The sequence below is a fragment of the Lithobates pipiens genome, unplaced genomic scaffold (assembly GCF_037356315.1).
Source record: "Lithobates pipiens isolate NorthernLeopardFrog02 unplaced genomic scaffold, aLitPip1_a1.2 Scaffold_18, whole genome shotgun sequence".
In the NCBI taxonomy this organism is placed as follows: domain Eukaryota; kingdom Metazoa; phylum Chordata; class Amphibia; order Anura; family Ranidae; genus Lithobates; species Lithobates pipiens.
The window spans coordinates 486,036,363-486,055,638 of record NW_027507758.1 but is presented as its reverse complement, the minus strand read 5'-3'; the positions used below and the strand labels follow the sequence as shown (position 1 = coordinate 486,055,638).

General features: G+C 42.6%; 1 protein-coding gene across 2 annotated transcripts in view; it reads right to left on the bottom strand.

Moving 5' to 3' along the window:
* Positions 1–699: 699 nt before the first annotated feature.
* The window catches only part of KLHL30 (kelch like family member 30), a 77,608-nt gene continuing 59,031 nt past the window's right edge, over positions 700–19,276 (bottom strand). For both annotated transcript variants that reach the window (XM_077488497.1, XM_077488498.1), the window contains 5 exons: positions 10,844–10,930; positions 6,961–7,116; positions 6,666–6,854; positions 4,747–4,892; positions 700–3,062 (listed from right to left, as the gene is read on the bottom strand). In XM_077488497.1, the coding sequence (XP_077344623.1) occupies positions 2,805–3,062; positions 4,747–4,892; positions 6,666–6,854; positions 6,961–7,116; positions 10,844–10,930 (836 nt within the window). In that variant the 3' untranslated portion in view covers positions 700–2,804. The remainder of the gene's footprint in view (positions 3,063–4,746; positions 4,893–6,665; positions 6,855–6,960; positions 7,117–10,843; positions 10,931–19,276) is intronic.

Below are 19,276 nucleotides of genomic sequence, written 5' to 3'. Positions count from 1 at the left end.
TAGCTATAATGTCAGGCTCAGACAAAGTTTAGGTACATGTTAAACATAATCAGTTGATATTTAGTTTTCTAAAGCACTCGCTGTGTATGAACATTTTTTTTTTCTTTTTGCATGTTGCATGTCAGTGCTGCAGATCTCCTGCAGCCACTTACTATCTACTGTACATACAGTTCAGCGACTGTTTAACATCATTTCTCAGTATGGTTGTTCTTATGATGATAACATGGGGGCCATGCCTGTGTATCAGAACAGCTGCTTGTAGTCTTAGTTTGAAAGGGCTACAATGTAGAACAGAAATTGCCTGCACAAGGACCTTCATAACAAAATCACCAAGTATCACTGAAAGTAAAGCTATAAGTTTACAGTGATTGTAAACAATTACCTTGTAAAACAACCCATTCAGTTTACAATAGAAATCAAAGGCAAAACATTTGTGTATAGATATAAAAAAAAAAAAACAATATAAATAAATGTTTTCCCTTTTTATAAGTGATCACATAATCTATGTTCTCAACTGCATAAAAGCTGGGGGAAGGAGAAACAACATCACACTGAGCTGTGCGGGAGGGGTGTCAGGACAAGTCTGATCATTGCAGGAGAGCAGGCTGAGTTTCCAGCAAAGCTAGAGAACTGACCATGATGTGCTTTCATGTTTAGGACTGGCAGGAACACCAGGGATTTCATACATAGGAAGCAATACAAAGAGAATAGGATACATTTTAATTTCGTACTATACATGGTACAGCAGGTACATATCAGTAATATGAAATGTTGGGTTTACGTACTCTTTAAAAATGCTGAAAATTACTTAATTGCTTCAGTATAAATAAAAGAGTATCAATTGTGTTTTGCTGCACAATGCCACAAAGAAAGAAGCTGACCTTCTAGGCCAGGACAATAAATCGTTCATTTAGTATTGAAAAGACACAATACATAACATTTTAGGACATTTACCATTACGTTTATAAGGTTGAAAAAAAGCCACTGGTCTATCCAGATGTAAATGTATGTGTGTGATTTTTATTCCCTAACAATTCCCATAGCCCTGTACATTCTGCTTCCTAAAAAAAAGTGATCTACAGCTACGACTACAGTGTGGCTCTCTAGTTCTGGCAGGGCCCCCATTGACATCCTCCCAGAACCATACCCCATGGGATACGCATCAGGCTTGCTCTGTGACTGCTGTTTCCTTTGGACACAGCTGATCACAGATCGTGGTAAGAAGCCAACCACAGCTGCCCTTTACCATGTGATCAGCTGCCAATCACAGCTGGTCACATGTAAACAGACTTGCCAGTTATCAGCAGTCCTTTCCTCACCCTGTCTCTGAGTGAGAAAAGGAGAGCCGATAAATGGCAAAGATGACACTGATAATCAGGGCACTGATCATCAGTGCTCTAATGATCAGTGCTGCCCCATCAGTGCCTATCAGTGAAACATCAGTGCAGCCTCATCAGTGTCCATCAGTTTAGCTTATCAGTGCATCCTCATCAGTGCCCATCAGTGCAGCTTATCAGTGCATCGTCATCAGTGCCCATCAGTGCAGCTTATCAGTGCATCGTCATTAGTGCCCATCAGTGCAGCTTATCAGTGCATCCCCATCAGTGTCCATCAGTGCAGCTTATTAGTGCATCCCCATCAGTGTCCATCAGTGCAGCTTATTAGTGCATCCTCACCAGTGCAGCCTCATCAGTGTTCATCAGTGCATCCTCATCAGCACAGCTTATCAGCGCCCATTAGTGTACATTAGTGAAGATGAAAATTACTTATTTTCAAAATTCTTTAACAGAAATTAAAGTGGTTATATACCCCCAATGCGGAAGTTGTACCTATAGGTAAGCCTATAATAAGTAAGGTACTGTAAATATCTCCTAAACTTGCACCGTTTAGGAGATATTTACCTTGTAGTGCGCCGATGATGTCATTGGCACATGCGCTGTGAATAAACGACCCTCCGTGTCGTTTCTTCACTGGCAAGTGCCGTGACGAACGGCTCCCGCGTGCATTCCAGTCACAGAGCTGGAAAAGGGGCGAAGATGGACTCGGCCACCAGCGGGGACAGTGTGGGCTTTGTTTACAGGTAAGTAGCACATAATGGGCTAGTATGCAATGCATACTAGCCAATTATGCTTTTACTTTGCAGGGATAAAAAGAGGAAGTAAAACCCATCAGGGTTTACTTACTCTTTAAGAAAGCATTTTTTTTTAATCTAAATTTTCTGTCTTTTTCATGTGTTTAGCAAAACATAAAAACCCAGTGGTGATTAAATACCTCTAAAAGAAAGCTCTATCTGTCTCAAAAAATCATTAAAAAAATGTATTTGGGTACAGTGCTGCATGACCGCACAATTGTCAGTTAAAGTGAGATAGCACTGAAAACTGAAAATTAGTCTGGGCAGGAAGGTGTAAAAAAAGTGCTTAAAGTGTGAGTGTTTTGCTAGCTTTGATAGCTGTGGCTTTGCATTGCAATTTACGTTGTGTGACTGTGCGAAACTACCCTTGGTGTATTATCAGTACAAACATAGCCATATATTATTCAGTGGGCTCTACATCGCTTTAAATGCTTAAAAATATAAAAGTACATACTGTAAATATAACATCAGTGACTAGCTTAACACTGATAACAATGGAATTCACTCTCTGTAATTAATTCGAAGGCATCATGTTTGTAAAATAATGAAGTACAGATTTGCAGGATTATCAGTGAGTTGATGTTCTCCAGATGAGCACCACGGTAAACCATATTTTAATACAGTAAATTCTGCAAAGTCTGTCTTGCACTCTCCACAGACTATATATGTTCTGTCAAACTTCCATTTCTGATCGTCCTCGGAATATTCTGGGCCAGCGAGAGGTGTCCATGAAGATGGCAGATGTGCAGTGGTACATCCAGCGACTTGGTAGGGCCCCTTCCCGAGTCCAAATATCAGTACTGCTGTCATATGACTCCATCACCACACTGTATTCACGTGCCATGCCATGCCAGTGGCCACCTGTCACATAGATTTGTGGCCCTGCAGAGGTCATGCCTCCATTCTCATGAAGGGTATGCAGGAGCTGCACCTGAGCAAGATACACAGTGGATAAAAAAAAAAAATCATTGTACAAAGAATCCATGATCCCACAGATACAATAGATAAATACACGGGCATTCCTTCATAAAACGTTTTTTTTTGTACAAAAACAGAAGTAGGTGAAATTTGTACGTGTATATACAGTATTCATTTTTTCTGACCGATTGATAACTTTCCTTCGGCGCCTTTGATAAACTCTTCTACGCATAACTACAGTCCCATTAGTCACTTACCCTTTCCTACCATCACCATAACCTACCATATCACACTCTGTGATTAAGTAAATGTAATACCCAGTGTCAGGTCACTTTAATTTTTATTTAGTTTGAGCACTCACCATTGTAACTCTTCTTTACAGATTGGAGATGATACCATGGTGGGGGGGGGGGGGGGATGGAGCTATCACTATTTATCCATGTCACTATAAAGCGTAAATTACGGTAACTTTCTTTTCAATGTTTTATTTGTTTTTCCATAAGGGAATGTACAACAGCCCATACCTAGAATTGAATGAAGCATACACTATCTTAATTCTAAAGCCATCCATGTTTTTTGTTTTTTTTCGTTATCAGTTGCATTGATTAACCACTTACAGACCGGAAGAGTTGCCCCCTTAATTACCAGGCCATTTTTTGCAATACGGCACTGCGTCACTGTAACTAACAATTGCACGGTTGTGCGGCGCTGTACCCAAACACAATTGACGCCCCTTTTTTCCCACAAATAGAGCCAATTTTAGTGGTATTTGATCACCCCTGCGTTTTTTATTTTTTGCGTTATAAACAAACAAAAGCGACAATTTTGAAAAAAAAATTTTTTTTAACTTTTGCTCTAATACGTCCCCATAAATGTTTTTAAAAAACTAATTTCTTCATCAGTTTAGGCCAATATGTATTCTTCTACATATTTTTGGTAAAAAAATTGCAATAAGCATATATTGATTGGTTTGCGCAAAAGTTATAGCGTCTACAAACTATGAGAAAGATTTATGGCATTTTTTTTTTTTTTTTACTAGTAATGGCGGAGATCTGCGATTTTTAGCAGTACTGCGATATTGCGGAGGACAGATCGGACACTTGACATATTTTTGGGACCATTGACATTTATACGGCGATCAGTGCTATAAAAATTCACTGATTACTCTGTAATTGTCACTGGCAGGGAAGGGGTTAAGACTAGGGGGCGATCAAGGAGATAAATGTGTTCCCTCCTGAGCATTACTTACTGGGGGAAGAGATATATCACTTTTTGTAATTACTACAAACAGCCGATGTGTCTGTTCTCATCTGTCAGAACAGGGATTTGCGTGGTTATACACACCAATCCCCGTTCTGGCTCTCGTGCCCGCAAATGCAGGTGGCCGTGGCGATCACGCCTGCCGGCCACGCACATTGGGTCCCCCACAGTGCAGCGGGCATGCAGCGGGCGAACGCACGCACCTCCTATGGCTTTTAAAGGGGCCAACGTACAGGTACGTTTGATTTGCGGTAATGAACCATTTTGCCAACGTAAATGTGTATGAGCCGGCCATCAATTTCGATAATAATCTGCATTGTCAGATTTAAAGAGGATGATGATTTTGTAAGGATACATTTATTTGGCTGTGTCTAAAAGGACTAATCTCCAACCTAAAACAGAATAACAGCAAATTCTGCCCCTACCCAGTTGCTTACCTTCTTCCACAGGTTCACTTCTATGTGATACATATAAACTTTCTTGGTGTTATCAGCTATAAGATAGATAGCGCCCCCCAGTGCACAACATCGAGGAGAGGAGAGGTACTTTGGAATAAATGGTGATGCAATGACACACCAACTATCTGTAAAAAGAATAAGAAATTAAGTTATCCTTATCCTTAAGTGCCAAAAATATAATAAATATGTATGCACACCCACCAACATTAGCAGATGATATAGACTTTACTGCTGCCATATTACTACTCCCATTAAACACTCATATGTGGGGTGGAGGGGTCGGTAGCAGTAAAGCGTCGCTATTCTGGCAGGAGCGGGGCACTTTTAACCCCCTAGAAGGGGCTAAAAAGTAGTTGAAAGCACCCATGTAGCGCCGCTGCCGAAGCTGCCCATTCATTTCATATACACCGCTTCTCCATCGCCCCAAAGATGCTGCTTGCAGGTCTTTTTCTAACGTCCTGCAAGTGCACCGCTCCAGTGTGAAAGCACTCAAGCTTTTACACTGGGGCTGCAGGGGAAGCGTTTTTCAGACACTTTACAGGTTCAATTTTTAGCCCTTCAGCGCCTGAAAAATGCCTCAGTGTGAAAGGGGAACTTACACTTTAATTTAGTGTTAGTATCAATTCAAATGTAACGCTGTGATACAGTACATAAAAGTATGGGCCAAAAAAGTGCAATAAACTCAGTTACACACAGATATAATAATAACACATAAAAAAATTAATATCCAACTCAGTACCATTTAAAAAAAGCAGCAACCAGAATATGGGATCGGGCTGGCTGGGCACTACACTGTTGTTATGGCTGTAGGTTGTGGATGTCACCTTGTATTGGAGCCCTGTTACATTTTGTCGCTTTGAATGCGTCAAAGGTAAAAATAGAGCTAATTAAGACCAACTTTCTTTTGGCATACAGAGAGAAAAATTGTCTCAGACAGATTTGGCAAAAGTGCCTCTCGGGCATTCTAAAAGTGGTGAGCCAAAGTTCGGGACAGGCATATGAATTTTATGCATTCTTCACCTCTTTTAGAATGCATGAGAGACACTTGGGCATAATCTGCCTGCACCAGTCTTTATGAATATCAGGGATTGTGTTCAGCAATCTTCCAAAGCGACACACTAGTGCTTCTGTCTTTCTCCACTTACCAACCGACAGACACTCACCAAAACAATATGCCTCTATAAAGACAGATTGGCATATAGCATTGTATGGGGTTTATTTACTAAAGCTGGAGAGTGCAACATCGTGCTCATTTCTACAAAGAAACCAATCAGCTTCCAGGTTTTATTGCCAAAGCTTAATTGAACAAGCTGAGGCTAGAAGCAGATTGGTTTCTTTGCAGAAGTGAGCCTGATTTTGCACCCTCCAGCTTTAGTAAATAAACCTCTATGAGACGATAGTTTAATCCCACAGCGTCATCTGTGCTCTCCTTCTCCACACATACAGTATGTCCCACGTGTAAGGTCCCGTTCACACAAGCAGACCGATCGGGTCTGCCAGTCCGTGGTTTAGGCAGACCTACCTGATCAGACCCTCAATGCCCGCCGACATATGATCCGATCCTGTCCGCTAAAAACAGACGAATGGGGATCCGCTCCCCATCCGACTGGCAGATCGGATCGTATGACAGTAATCATAAAGATCATAAAGATAATCATAAAGATTGGACACTGGGTGGATATGTTATCATTATATCTGTCTGTAATTGAGTTTATTGTACTTTTTTGGAACATTTTTTGTACTGTATTATAGCGCTACATTTAAATTGATACTAACACTAAATTAGTTATAGATTAACATGTGAGCACTAGATTTTTTTTATTACACTTTAAGCAGAGTGTTTCAAAACGAAAAAAGAAACAAAAAAACTTGTTTTTAAAATAAGAGAGGTGTCATACCTGTAGATGGGTTGTAACATTGAAGGGTTAATGCATTGTACTTTACAGCACAGGAGCCAACCACATACAACTTTCCGCTGCAGCCAACAGCAGTAAAGTTGCTGACATACTTTTGGGCGGGGCTTACAGCTGACCATGTGCCGCCGTAGGGATCATAACACTCGACTGCCACTTCTTCCTGTAGAGTTCCTGTGAACAGAGTATGCAATTACAGCCCAGTGGTTTTCCTTAAATACTATGGGGAATGCTAATCATTACCAGAGTTTTTTTATAATTATGTACTGAGATATCTAACCTCCAATGACATATACCTCCCCATTCAAAGAGGCACTAGCGTGGTTGGTGCGTGGATGTATCATTGGTGATAATGGCTTCCATAATCCTTCATTTAATACAAAGCACCAGCCATGACGTGTGGACCATGAATCATCTCTTGAACCTCGAGAGCCTCCTGGGAAAAATAGAGTGACAGTGAGAAAAATCTACATTTTACATTACTATTGTGTTAATTTACTGTTCACGTTTGTGAAAACTGTGCAGCACACAGCTTAATGGAACCTTTTAGTCACTTCAAGCTTCTAAATATCAGATTCTAAAGGCCCGTACACACAATAAGAAAATTGTCTGAAAATTTCCATATGGGGCTCAATTGGTCGATTTTCTGATCCTTAGTATGGTGCTTTCAACAGCCAATTTCGAATCTCTTTGGACAACAAAAACTGTAGCTGCAAGCTATAAAATGTGTATAGTACATGAACACAACGTCCGATTTTCGTTTAATTAGTACAGTTTTCTCCCCAAGTTTATTCATGAAAATGAAATCAGAAATGAAATAATACATTACAATACAATGAAATTCAACCCATTACATCACTTCCAAAGTTGTATACTGATGCAGGAGAGTTTTCGTAAGTTGAGTAACCTCTTCATTTTTGATATGAGATTAGCATGCAAAAAAAAATATGGACGATCATTCTTCCAATATTCTCATTGTGTGCACAAGACTTTCCTAAGACAAACTGCAAGGGATGTTCACTTTCATGTATGTAGCAGGCCTCTTTGAAAATAATTCAATGTTGTTACTGGGGACAGACTTCCCTGAATTGCACAGAAAATGTATCAGCCATAATTGATCAAACAGCTAAGGAAAGTGTACTTTAAAAAAATAAAATAAAATAAAATAAGCTAAAGGGGATTTGGTTTGGCACCCAACCAGTGCAGCCACTTATTCCAGGATCTTCTCAGCCCTCTGGGAAATGTAGCTGTTGATTTACTAGCAACATGAAATGGGCAAATTCTGTAGGGCTACACAAGCACCCAAAGCACCCAGGGACCTCACTTGGCTAAAGCCTGACAAATGCCATCCCCCTGTCCAGTGAGCCTCAGTGACCAATATGGACAATAATATTTGACAGGAAAATGACAGTTGGGGTGTATTCTCAACCAGTATTCCGAATCAAGCTGTGCTAGTCTAAGTGGCTGTCAAGGATCTGTCTGTGCTGTCTGGAAGAAATGTATGAATCACAAGAGCAGCTGAACAGAATTACAAATCCTTTGGCAGGTAAAACAGTCCTCAGATTTTTATTTCAACTGTGTAGCAGCTTGTCTGTGCTCCTGCTGTAAGTGGCAGATGTCTTCTACACTCATGTTGTTACCAGTCGAAAAAAGTAATTTTTGTCAATGAAAATATGTATCCTGCATATGGATAGTTTAAAGTGATTGTACACCCTCACCTTGTAAACCGATCCATCCATATGTGTGTAGATATACAGTATCTCACAAAAGTGAGTACACCCCTCACATTTTCGTAAATATTTTATGATATCTTTTCATGTGACAATGTAAAGTAGTGAGTGTACAGCTTGTATAACAGTGTCAATTTGCTGTCCCCTCAAAATAACTCAACACAGCCATTAATGTCTAAATCACTGGCAACAAAAGTGAGTACACTCCTAAGTACAAATGTTCAAATTGGGCCCAATTAGCCAATTTCCCTCCCCTGTGTCATATGATTCATTAGTGTTACAAAGTCTCAGGGTTATCACTCTCACTCTCTTACACTGGTCACTGAAAGTTCAACAGGACACCTCATGGCAAAGAACTCTCTCTTGGATCTGAAAAAAAGAATTGTTTCTCTATATAAAGATGTCCTAGGTTATAAAAAGATTGCTAAGATCCTGAAACTGAGCTGCAGCACGGTGGCCAAGACCATACAGCGGTTTAACAGGACAGGTTTCACTCAGAACAGGCCTCGCCATAGTCGACCAAAGAAGTTGAGTGCATGTGCTCAGAGTCATATCCAGATGCTGTCTTTGGGAAATAGAGTGCTGCCAGCATTGCTGCAGAGGTTGAAGGGGTGGGGGCTCAGCCTTTCGGTGCTCAGACCAGACCATACGTCACGCACTGCATCAAATTGGCCTGCATGGCTGTTGCCCCAGAATGAAGCCTCTTCTAAAGATGATGCACAAGAAAGCACACAAACAGTTTGCTAAAGGCAAGCAGACTAAGGATATGGATTACTGGAACCATGTCCTGCGGTCTGATGAGACCAAGATAAACGTATTTGTTTCTGATGGTGTCAAGCGTGTGTGGCGGCAACCAGGAGTACAAAGACAAGTGTTTCTTGCCTACAGTTATGGACTGGCCAAGCATGTCTACAGACCTAAACCCTATTGAACATCTGTGGGGTACCCTCAAACAGAAGGTGGAAGAGCGCAAGGCCTCTAACATCCACCAGCTCTGTGATGCCGTCATGGAAGAGTGGAAGAGGACTTCAGTGGCAACCTGTGAAGCTCTGGTGAACTCCATGCCCAAGAGGGTTAAGGAAGTGCTGGAAAATAATGGTGGCCACACAAAATATTGACACGTTGCGCCCAATTTGGAAATTTTCCCTTAGGGGTGTACTCACTTTTGTTGCCAGCGGTTTAGACATTAATGGCTGTGTGTTGAGTTATTTTGAGGAAACAGAAAATGTACACTGTTATACAAGCTGTACACTCACTAGTTTAGATTGTAGCAAATAGTAATTTCTTCAGTGGTGTCACATGAAAAGATATAATAAAATAATTACAAAAATGTGAGGGGTGTACTCACTTTTGTGAAATACTGTAAATACTTTTTTTTTCCCCTTTTCACTTTACCTCTGTACTTAGCTGCATAAGAGCTAGTGGCAGAGAAACAGCAGGACACTGATCTTCCTATTGAATGACTGTGCAAGGAGGGGTTGTCAGGATAAGGCTAATCATAGTTGGAGTGCAGGCTGAGTTCCCAGAATAGCTAAGAGAACTGACCACGGTGTGTTCTCCTGCTTAGTGTTGTCTGTTTTTTTGATACTTTTTCATACAAGTACATGGTAGAGCAGGCACATAGCAACAATATAAAATGTTAGGTTTACATATTTTTTAATTTGTATGTCCTGTGTATGGATATTTCTGATTGTTTAGAATGCAGAGCATGACAAGTGAATCAAGCAGATATTTTAATGTTACAAAGGTTTCCTTACACCAAAACAAAGTTCTTTCATATTCAAATTGCTTTGACAGCTTCCTACAATAAAACAAGGTTTGTGCTAGGAATGAATCTAAGAAATAACCCTAAAGCCTGGTACAAACAGGGAGTCTTTTTTTTTGTTCAACCCAGTGAGCTGAACAACAAAAAAACTGAGATGGTCGCTGTACTAACTATGCCATGTCAGTACAGAGATCTCCCCTGTTGTACTTTTGTGCTCTGACAGGAGGGCAGACCCCCCCCCCCCCCAGAATACATTGTCAGCAGCACTCACAAGCATTGGCTGCATGCGCTGATTGGATGCAGATCGGCTGCTGGTTTTTCAGTATGCATGTTCAACAGAAGCTGGTGGTGAGATTGGTTTCTGTCAGACAAGGAACTGTACACACGGGCCGAAAAGCCAGCCGGGAACTACAGAACTGACTGTTTTCGGCTGATTTTCAACCAAGGTGTACTTAACATAAGGCATCAGACTAAATGTTAATTGATAGGATGGAATTTTTCCTTTGATCCCCTATTGCTCTCTGTAAACAATTCCGTATGCTTACAACAGGTAATGTGTGTCGGTTGCAGGAAAAAGATCTTTCCGGCATAGCATTATTTACAAAAAAATTACTTAAAGCTAATGAACATAGCAGGTTTTACTCTTCCCAATGTTCTGTCATACTGACCTGTAACATAGACATCATTGTTCAAGGAGGTGAGGGAGAATCCCCATTTATTATAATCTGGGAAATCTGGGAGAGCCATCCACATCTCTGTCACAGACATAAGACACATCAGAATAGAAAAGCAACACATTGACAACAACAAAGCCATATATTTAGAGAGCACACCTTAGGCGCACTTGAATGATATTGACCTGTCTGCAGCCTCAGGCCCTCTTGTACCCAACAATGTTACATGCTTATTATCAAGTCTCATTATGAATTAACATTTGAAGATAGAGTAGTATAACTGTGCAGTCTACTTTATTTGCCTTCAGAAACAAAATCCTAAAAGGGTGCTCCACACATATGTAATTACATGAATAACGGAAAATTGTCAAATACTTACCGTAATTTTCCTTTCTTTGCCCGTCCTCGCGTCAGCACACAATGGGTTAACACCTCCTGCGGCGCCCCATAGGACCACCTGTTCCAAGCTGAATAAAAAACAGCACCTCCCCCAACTAAGATGCTCGATAACCTAGCCTGCGACAGGCCACTAGGGAGAGAGTCCTGTGCTGATGTGAGGATGGGCCAGGAAAGGAAAATTACGGTAAGTATTTGATAACAATTTTTCGTTTTCTTGGCCTACCTCACATCACACACAATGGGATATACCAAAGCTAATATAGGGTGGGAGAGAACAAACGAAGGGACACTGACAATCAAAGAAAAGCTGCTAAAGCCAGAAAGAATTGATCTCTCTTGCCCCAAACTTGCTGACTGCATACTTTTTTTTTGTTTAATAAATGTTTATTGGAGATAAACAACAAACATGGACTGTAGAATTCACAAACAAACATACAATCAAACATACAATCAATCCATCAATGCCCAATCCCACAAACCAGGGGGCAGGATGATCAATAGCACTAGAGTAGCCTGGAATCAGTACAGTAGAACAATAATAACGGAAGTGCCAAAGGAACAAACATTCTGGAGGTTATGAACAAGGTGCGCAGCACCTATAAAAGGACCGGGCATCATGTTGTCTATCATAGAAACTGAGAAGTGTAATTAAAGAACAGAGAAAGGCAAGAGAGTGTAAAGAAAAGGGGGGGCATGAAGAACAGAAAAGAGTCAGGGAGGGGAGGGGAAAAATGGGTGGGCGGTGGCCTGCGCGGTAACATTCAGCATACACGGCTCAGTGGGGTTGCGTTAAGATATCTTTGTAGAATGAAGTTGAGGTAAATTCCCCCCAACAAAACCAAGTCAATAGGGTTTTTTGAGAGGTAGTCTTATTAGCATGAGTAAAGTCCTCCATGAGGTGAACCGCCGCTATTTTATGCATCCAGGTTTTCAGCGACGGGATCTTGGGTTGACCCCAGAAGGCAGGAATAAGTGCCTTAGCTGCGTTCAGCAAGTGGGGGATGATGGAGCGTTTGTACCGGCCCACCGAATCTGTAGTAGCATGGAAGAGAATGGTCCAGGGATCATTAGGGAGGAGGATGCCAGTGATACGTTGCGTAATCTGGATGACGTCAGACCAAAACTGCTGAATAAGGGGGCATGACCACCAGATGTGTGCATGAGTGGCCCTAAACCCACAGTTCCTCCAGCACAACGGGGAATTTTCAGGGAACATCTGGTGTAATTTCACAGGGGTGTAGTGCCATCTGGTGAGCAATTTATAATTAACTTCGGCAATTTGAGTAGCAATGGATGAGACATGACAGAGTTGTAGTACCTTCCTTTTTTGTGAATCTGTGAGGCTGATATTGAAATCATCCTCCCATTTGGCCAGATAGGGCGGGAATGAGTTGTGAAGGAGTCTGATGAGGGCCTTATAGAGCAGTGAGATGCAGCGTAGGGGGGGGTCTTTGGGGTAGAACACTACCTCAACTTCATTCAAAGTCTCGGAACCTCTCAGTGGCTGGGGCAAGGCCCTCAGGAAGCAGCTTAACTGAACATACCGCCACCTGTCAAGGGATGTAGCCGGTTTAGCACCGAGTATATCCGACAAAGACTTAATGGTAGAGTTCCGCAGGACTTGGTGTATCATCAGGTGCCCATCCGAGGACCAGGCCCGGAAGCCTGGATCTAGCAGACCCGGTAGAAAGTACTGATGGTGAAGAAGGGGCATTAGAGGGGAGTTGTAAGACCAGGAGCACTGTCTGTGAAGATTGTCCCATATAGCCAAGGTGGAGGAAGTAAGGGAAGAGGTGTCAGTGCCAAGGCGTCTGTGTATTCGAGGGATCCACGGTGCAACCGTGAGGTCTGCCCCACATAATAAGCGCTCCATGGACACCCACAGTTTGGTGTTAGCAGCGTACTTCCAGTCTGCCACCCTTGAAAGTACTGCTGCATAATAATACAACCTAAGGTTTGGAAGGGCCAGACCCCCAGCATCTTTGGCACGATATAAGACGTCCCGAGACACTCTGGGACGACTGTTCCTCCAGACATAGCGGGAGATCATGGTCTGTAAAATTGCAAAAAAACCTATAGGTACCCCCAGGGGAATCATTTGGAATAGGAATAAGACTCTGGGCAATACGTTCATTTTAATTACATTAACCCTCCCCAGCCAGGAATGTGAAAGATTCTTCCATTTCCGCAAGTCTTCCCTGAGATTGTTTAGTAGTGGGAGGTAGTTATAACGGAAGAGGGAGTGGATATTCGGTGTAAGAAAAATACCGAGATATTTCATACTACGCTGAACCCATTTAAAAGGGAAGAGGGGCCGAAGTAGATCCGCTTCCCGTCTAGGGAGGTTAATATTCAGAATTTCTGATTTAGAAAAATTTATTTTAAAATTGGAGAGTTTTTGGTAGGTAGAGAGGGCCGACATCAGATTAGGCAGGGAGACACGGGGCTGTTGAATAAAAAATAAAATATCATCAGCATATGCCGCGTATTTATGGGTCACTGGCCCTATTTGAACACCGTGGATGTCAATATTACGTCTAATGGTGGACAGGAAGGGTTCGAGAGTAAGGGCAAATAGGAGCGGAGATAAAGGACAGCCCTGTCTGGTCCCGTTGTGCAGTGAGAATGATTCACTCAGAGAGCCATTTATGCGAACACGGGCTGTGGGGGTGGAGTAAAGGGAGGTTATCCGGTAGAACATTTTAGGGCCAAGGCCTAGGTGATGCAAAGTCGTTTTGAGGTAGTCCCAGTCCACCCTATCGAACGCCTTTTCGGCATCTGTGGAAACAAGTAGGGTGGGCTGGGAGCACCGACGAACGTATTGAATCAGGGATATGGTCCGGAGGGAGTTATCCCTGGCTTCCCTGCCAGGTATGAAGCCAGTCTGGTCTTTAGAGATCCAACCAGGTATTAAGGGAAGTAACCGATTAGCCAGAACTTTGGAGTATAGCTTGACATCAACATTAAGTAGGGAAATTGGCCTATAACTACTACAAGCTGTGGGGTCCTTACCCGGTTTGGGTAATACCGTTATGTGGGCCGCAAGAGATTCCGGGCGCAAACACGAATTGCGAGAGATAGAGTTGGCGTAAGCTGTGAGGTGAGGGAGTAAAACGTCGCTAAACGTGCTATAATAGCAAACAGTATAGCCGTCGGGGCCGGGAGCCTTTCCCGTTGGGGATGACTTCAGGGCTGCCTGGAATTCTTCCACCGTAAAGTCTTCTTCTAGGGCCTGAAGTGCGGACGTGGGTAACGTGGGCAAATTGGCCTCTTGTAAGTAAGCCTGTATGCGATTGCGTTTTTCCCCCAGTGTTAGCGAGGCCATTTCGCTCTGTACCTTATACAAATCCGCGTAATAATCGCTAAAAGCCGCAGCAATGTGGGGAGTGGCGTGTACTAAATTGCCATTGGGGAGTTTGATTTTGGGGATGAATGACCTGGTTTGTTTCGCCTTGAGGGATCTCGCCAATTGCCTGCCGGGTTTATTTCCCCATTCATACAACGTCTGGGCGAAGCGTCGGAATTTCCTGGCGGTGTCCATATCAAGGAGGGTTTTTAATTCTTCCCTCTTCAAAGTAAGAGCTTTTAAATGGGCCACATGTAAGGTAAGTTTATGCTGCTTGTCTAATTCTGCAATTTGTCCGATGACCTGTTCGATTTGCCGGCCATGCTCCCTCTTCTTTCTAGCTCCCAGTTCCATGAGTCGTCCCCGCATGGTAGCCTTGTGAGCCTCCCATACAACAGAGGGGGAGGACTCGGGAGAAGTATTCTCAAGGAAATACTGTTTCATATGGGAGGATAACTCAGCTACATCAGCCTCGATAGAGAGGAGAGAGTCATTGAGCTTCCAATTATTGGAGCGTTGTACTAAGGAGGGCATGGCCATGCACATCGATACCGGCGCATGATCGGAAATAGTAGTTGTACCTATATGAGCGGACTGCAGGAGTTGGAGATGATGGTGATCTAAAAAGATATTATCAATACGCGAGTAAGATTGCTGACTGCATACTTAGTTTGTAAGGTTGAATGAAGGCCACACCAGACCTTCAAGCTAGCCTTTACCTATATCTTCCAAGCAATCCTGGCATAACTGCCCCAAAGACTGCCACACCTCTAGCCAAATAGGTTTGCAATTGTTTCAGAGCAGAAAGGCCTACTTCCTGCATGCCAATCTAATCACCCTTGTAACCCAAGAGTGGATGGCTCTTGAGGGCCTGATGGCTAAATTAAAAGATTGTACACTTTCCTCTTTTGACCAAGTACACTGTTGGTAACTCGACCATGTGCAAGAAATCTGAAGTCTTCCTACTGTGCACTCAGCGACTCTCGTGTAAAAACTCGGAGGGACTAGTTCCCAGTTTTTCTGGAAACTGGATACCACTTTAAAATTGAACCTTGGAGCTAGATGTGGTATCCCTATCTCTGGTAAAAAGAAAAGAAAAAAAGACACCAAAGGACCCTTGCAGGAAAGTGTTGCAATCTTCAACATCCTTCTGTCTAAAGTGGTTGCTGTCAGGAGAACTGGTAGTTTTTGAAGTACCGTGAGGTACTTCAATGGAAATTAAACCATTGGAGCAAAGGGTGCTCTCAGATCCAAGCCTAAGTCCCACAGAGGGAACAAGGATTTCCCTCAAGGTCATAGTGTATATAGATTGTCATCTGCAAGAAGCATCTGGTCACTGGCTTTTGCACCTATCTGCAGCCTGTAAAAAGATAAAGTAGAGACTTGTACCTTTAAATATAGATGTATGCCAGATCAACCTCTAGCGCTGACTGTAACATGTCAAGAATATGGGCTAGAGCAGGGAACACAGTAGAGAAAGCTTTTGCTGAGCAAACAAAATAATTTTCTTTAACATCCACATATGTAGTGATCTTCTGGTCACCAAGGTCTGAACAACCTCAGATGAGAATCCTTGCACCTCTAGTGTAGCCTATTCCATAGCCAGGGTATTAAAAGTAGTGTCATTGGATCGAGGTGCTGTTACAGATCTTACCATAAAAGATTTCATTTGACCAGAGACAAAAGCACTGTGAACCTATCTTGTATGATGGAGTCTTTGCATTGGTATCCTGTTGCAAATATCAGAAGCTGCATGTTCAGTGAAGTCTCCCTAAGAACTACTGCTGAAACGCCCCATAGGGCCAATATTTTGTATGAGGTACTTGTTTAAAAAATATTCTGCCTAACTGAACCAATAATTAATTCTGCAGCCCTGGCAAGAAGATCAACCTTAACGGACTGTAAGTTGTTCTCTGCCCCACGTTTCTTTGCAAGATGCAAGAAGACTTTGGTGTCCCCTTGCCAGGCAATGTCTTGTTGTCAACCTTACTCAGGCCCCCTTGGAGATCCTGAAAGGCTTGCAATGCTAGAAAAGGCTTCCTTCTATTCAAGATACTTGGGAAGTCTGCACTTCACCGCACTCCAATGGCCTTGCACTTGTTTCTTCAGATTGTGGACTCCCCAGCCCCAGACACTGGCATCAGAATCATCTCCTGGGCCGAGAGACGTGCCTCCAAAAGAAGCATAGTGATGATGTACAAAATCCCCAAAATGTTGAATTTGTATAGGCACAAAGATTTTCTGATCCATAGACAGCTCAGCTCATAGGATAAAGAAGGCAAATTGAAACGCCCTTATGTGCCACCTGGCAAAGGTACCACCACTGCCAACAAGATCTTCAAAAATTTTCCTGGGGCTGTGTCATTTCTGTAAAAGGCAGGCACCTGAACTGGAAGTGACATCTGGCCACCGCAAATCTCACACGCATCTGGTGCTCGGCATTGATCGGTACATGGAAGTATGAGTCGGCCGTTCGATTGATACCAACTGGTCCTGCTGCTGAACTGTCTCTGTAACTGGCTGCATGGACTCCATCTTGAACCTCTTGGTGTGTATGAACACATTCGATGCCTTCAAATTGAAACAGGCAAGAAGGCTCCTAACTTAGGTACTAGACAAACTGGAGAGAAAAGCCCCCAGAGATTCTATGTTTTTGGCATCACTGGCCTGATGGCCTTGTAGCAGTATAAAAATCTTGCAAACATTTTCTCTTCTGAGAGCTGTTGGTCATAGATAAAATGGTTCCAGTGATCAACTTTGGAATTCTTCATTGTACTCCCACTTGTCTTCTGGACCCACTGGTCTTTGATGATTGTCATCCAAACCCTCCAGAAGAAGGATACAATCATCAACTTCACTCAGGCCCCCTGGGCTCAACTGGAAAAGACTGGATGGACACGCTTTCAAAAAGACTTTCCAACCATCTTAACAACTTGCTCTGGACTTGATTTCATGTACAAAGTAACTTTGAAACACCTCCACTGTGATCTGTTAAATCTGCAGCCTGTCCTATAACAACAGTTACTAGTGACATAGAGTGCACCAGCGCTTGTACTAGGTCTGTCAAAAGCATCAACCAAAAGTCAGTTGCCAGGTTCCACTTTTTCCAGAAAATGTGCCAAATCTTGCAGTTTCCAGTGTTGAATGTAATGCCATTTCTGAAGTTTATATATCGAAGTTAACTCTGCTGTTTGGCAGGCAAAATCTGTCACTGTATAGATTCTGTGCAAGCCTGATGGCCAGATCACCACAATTTCTGCATTCCAGATGTGTTTCTGCATGAGTGTTTTTTATGTATCTCAATGCATTTTGCCACTTCCCATACAACATCCTAATTTTGTTGACTGCACTAGAATGCGCTGTACTGGTGTGAACTAGGTAATTGGAATAAAAGTTAACACTGTCCATGCATTCTTGATGCAGAATAAAAACGCACTGGACTGCATCTGGTGTGAACAAGTCCACTTTCTCATCCATAGGATCTCTGAAGGCAATCAAGTTATAAAAAGGCAAAGACACTTGCCAGACGCCAGACGCTAGAGGGCAGCATCCACCCCTGGAAGTGCAGTGCATAAACATACATCAGCCATCCTATTTGGATAAAGTTTAGAGAGCCTGTTACTGTAAATTTCTTCTAACGAGGTCTCTGTCATCCTTCATCAACAAGTACGGTAATTTACATTCTATACTTATGGGAAAAGACTATCCTTCATCAATGAGCGCTTTACGCTCTATCATTGTGTGTAAAGACCATGCTTTATCAATGAGTGCTATGCGCTCTATCATTGTGGGAAAAAAACATCCTTTATCTACGAGCGATTTATGCTCTATCATTATGGGTGTTGCTTGTGGCGTGGATATTTGCAGCATACTTTCTGCTATAACTGCCTTAATAGGTCTTAGAATTTTAAATAACCCCTTCCTTGTGAGACAAACTGTGCAATTTCATTTCTCTGCCACTGCAGACTGCATGCAGGCCCAAAATGCACCCTGAGCGGGGCGAGGCATTTTTTATCATGCTGGCATAAACGCATGTGCCAATTTCCTGGATCCTGTCCCTTCACAGGGTAAGTGGTAATTACGCCTTTAGAGTGTGTTGACCACTTGCTTAATGAATGTGACAACCTGTTAGGTGTTTTTGTTCTGGTCAGGATAAGATGATCGTTGGCGGGTGTTATGTTTATCTGGAGCTTTGGCATTCAGGGTTTGTGCTCCTAAAAAAAATGCAAAAACACATTCTTTTAAAAACCATGTCCCACGTTGCCCCCTCCTACCTTTGCTAATTTTCTGTGCCACTAACAGGTGTGGCAAGCTCATATTTGCACAAAATATATGAAGAAAAGCATATATGAAGAAAAGCATATTACCTCTCACCAAAAAACAGGTACCCTGTCTCCTTATGAGCCATCTGCCTTCATCCGCTCACTTCAGAAGCAACAGCAGGTGAGCCCAGCCAGATTTTACAAAGGCAGGTAGCAGACATAGGTCTCTTTCACACAAACGATCCGTTCAGGTCCACCTGTCAGATTTTTAGGCGGACCTGAACAGATGCTCCATAGACCTCTATGGAGTGTTGGAAGTCAGCGGGGACATGTCCACTGACATCTGACCCGCTCCGATCCAAAAAAGTGTGAAGGAGGAAAAACCTACTTTTCCATCCATCGGATTGGGTGACGGCGGAC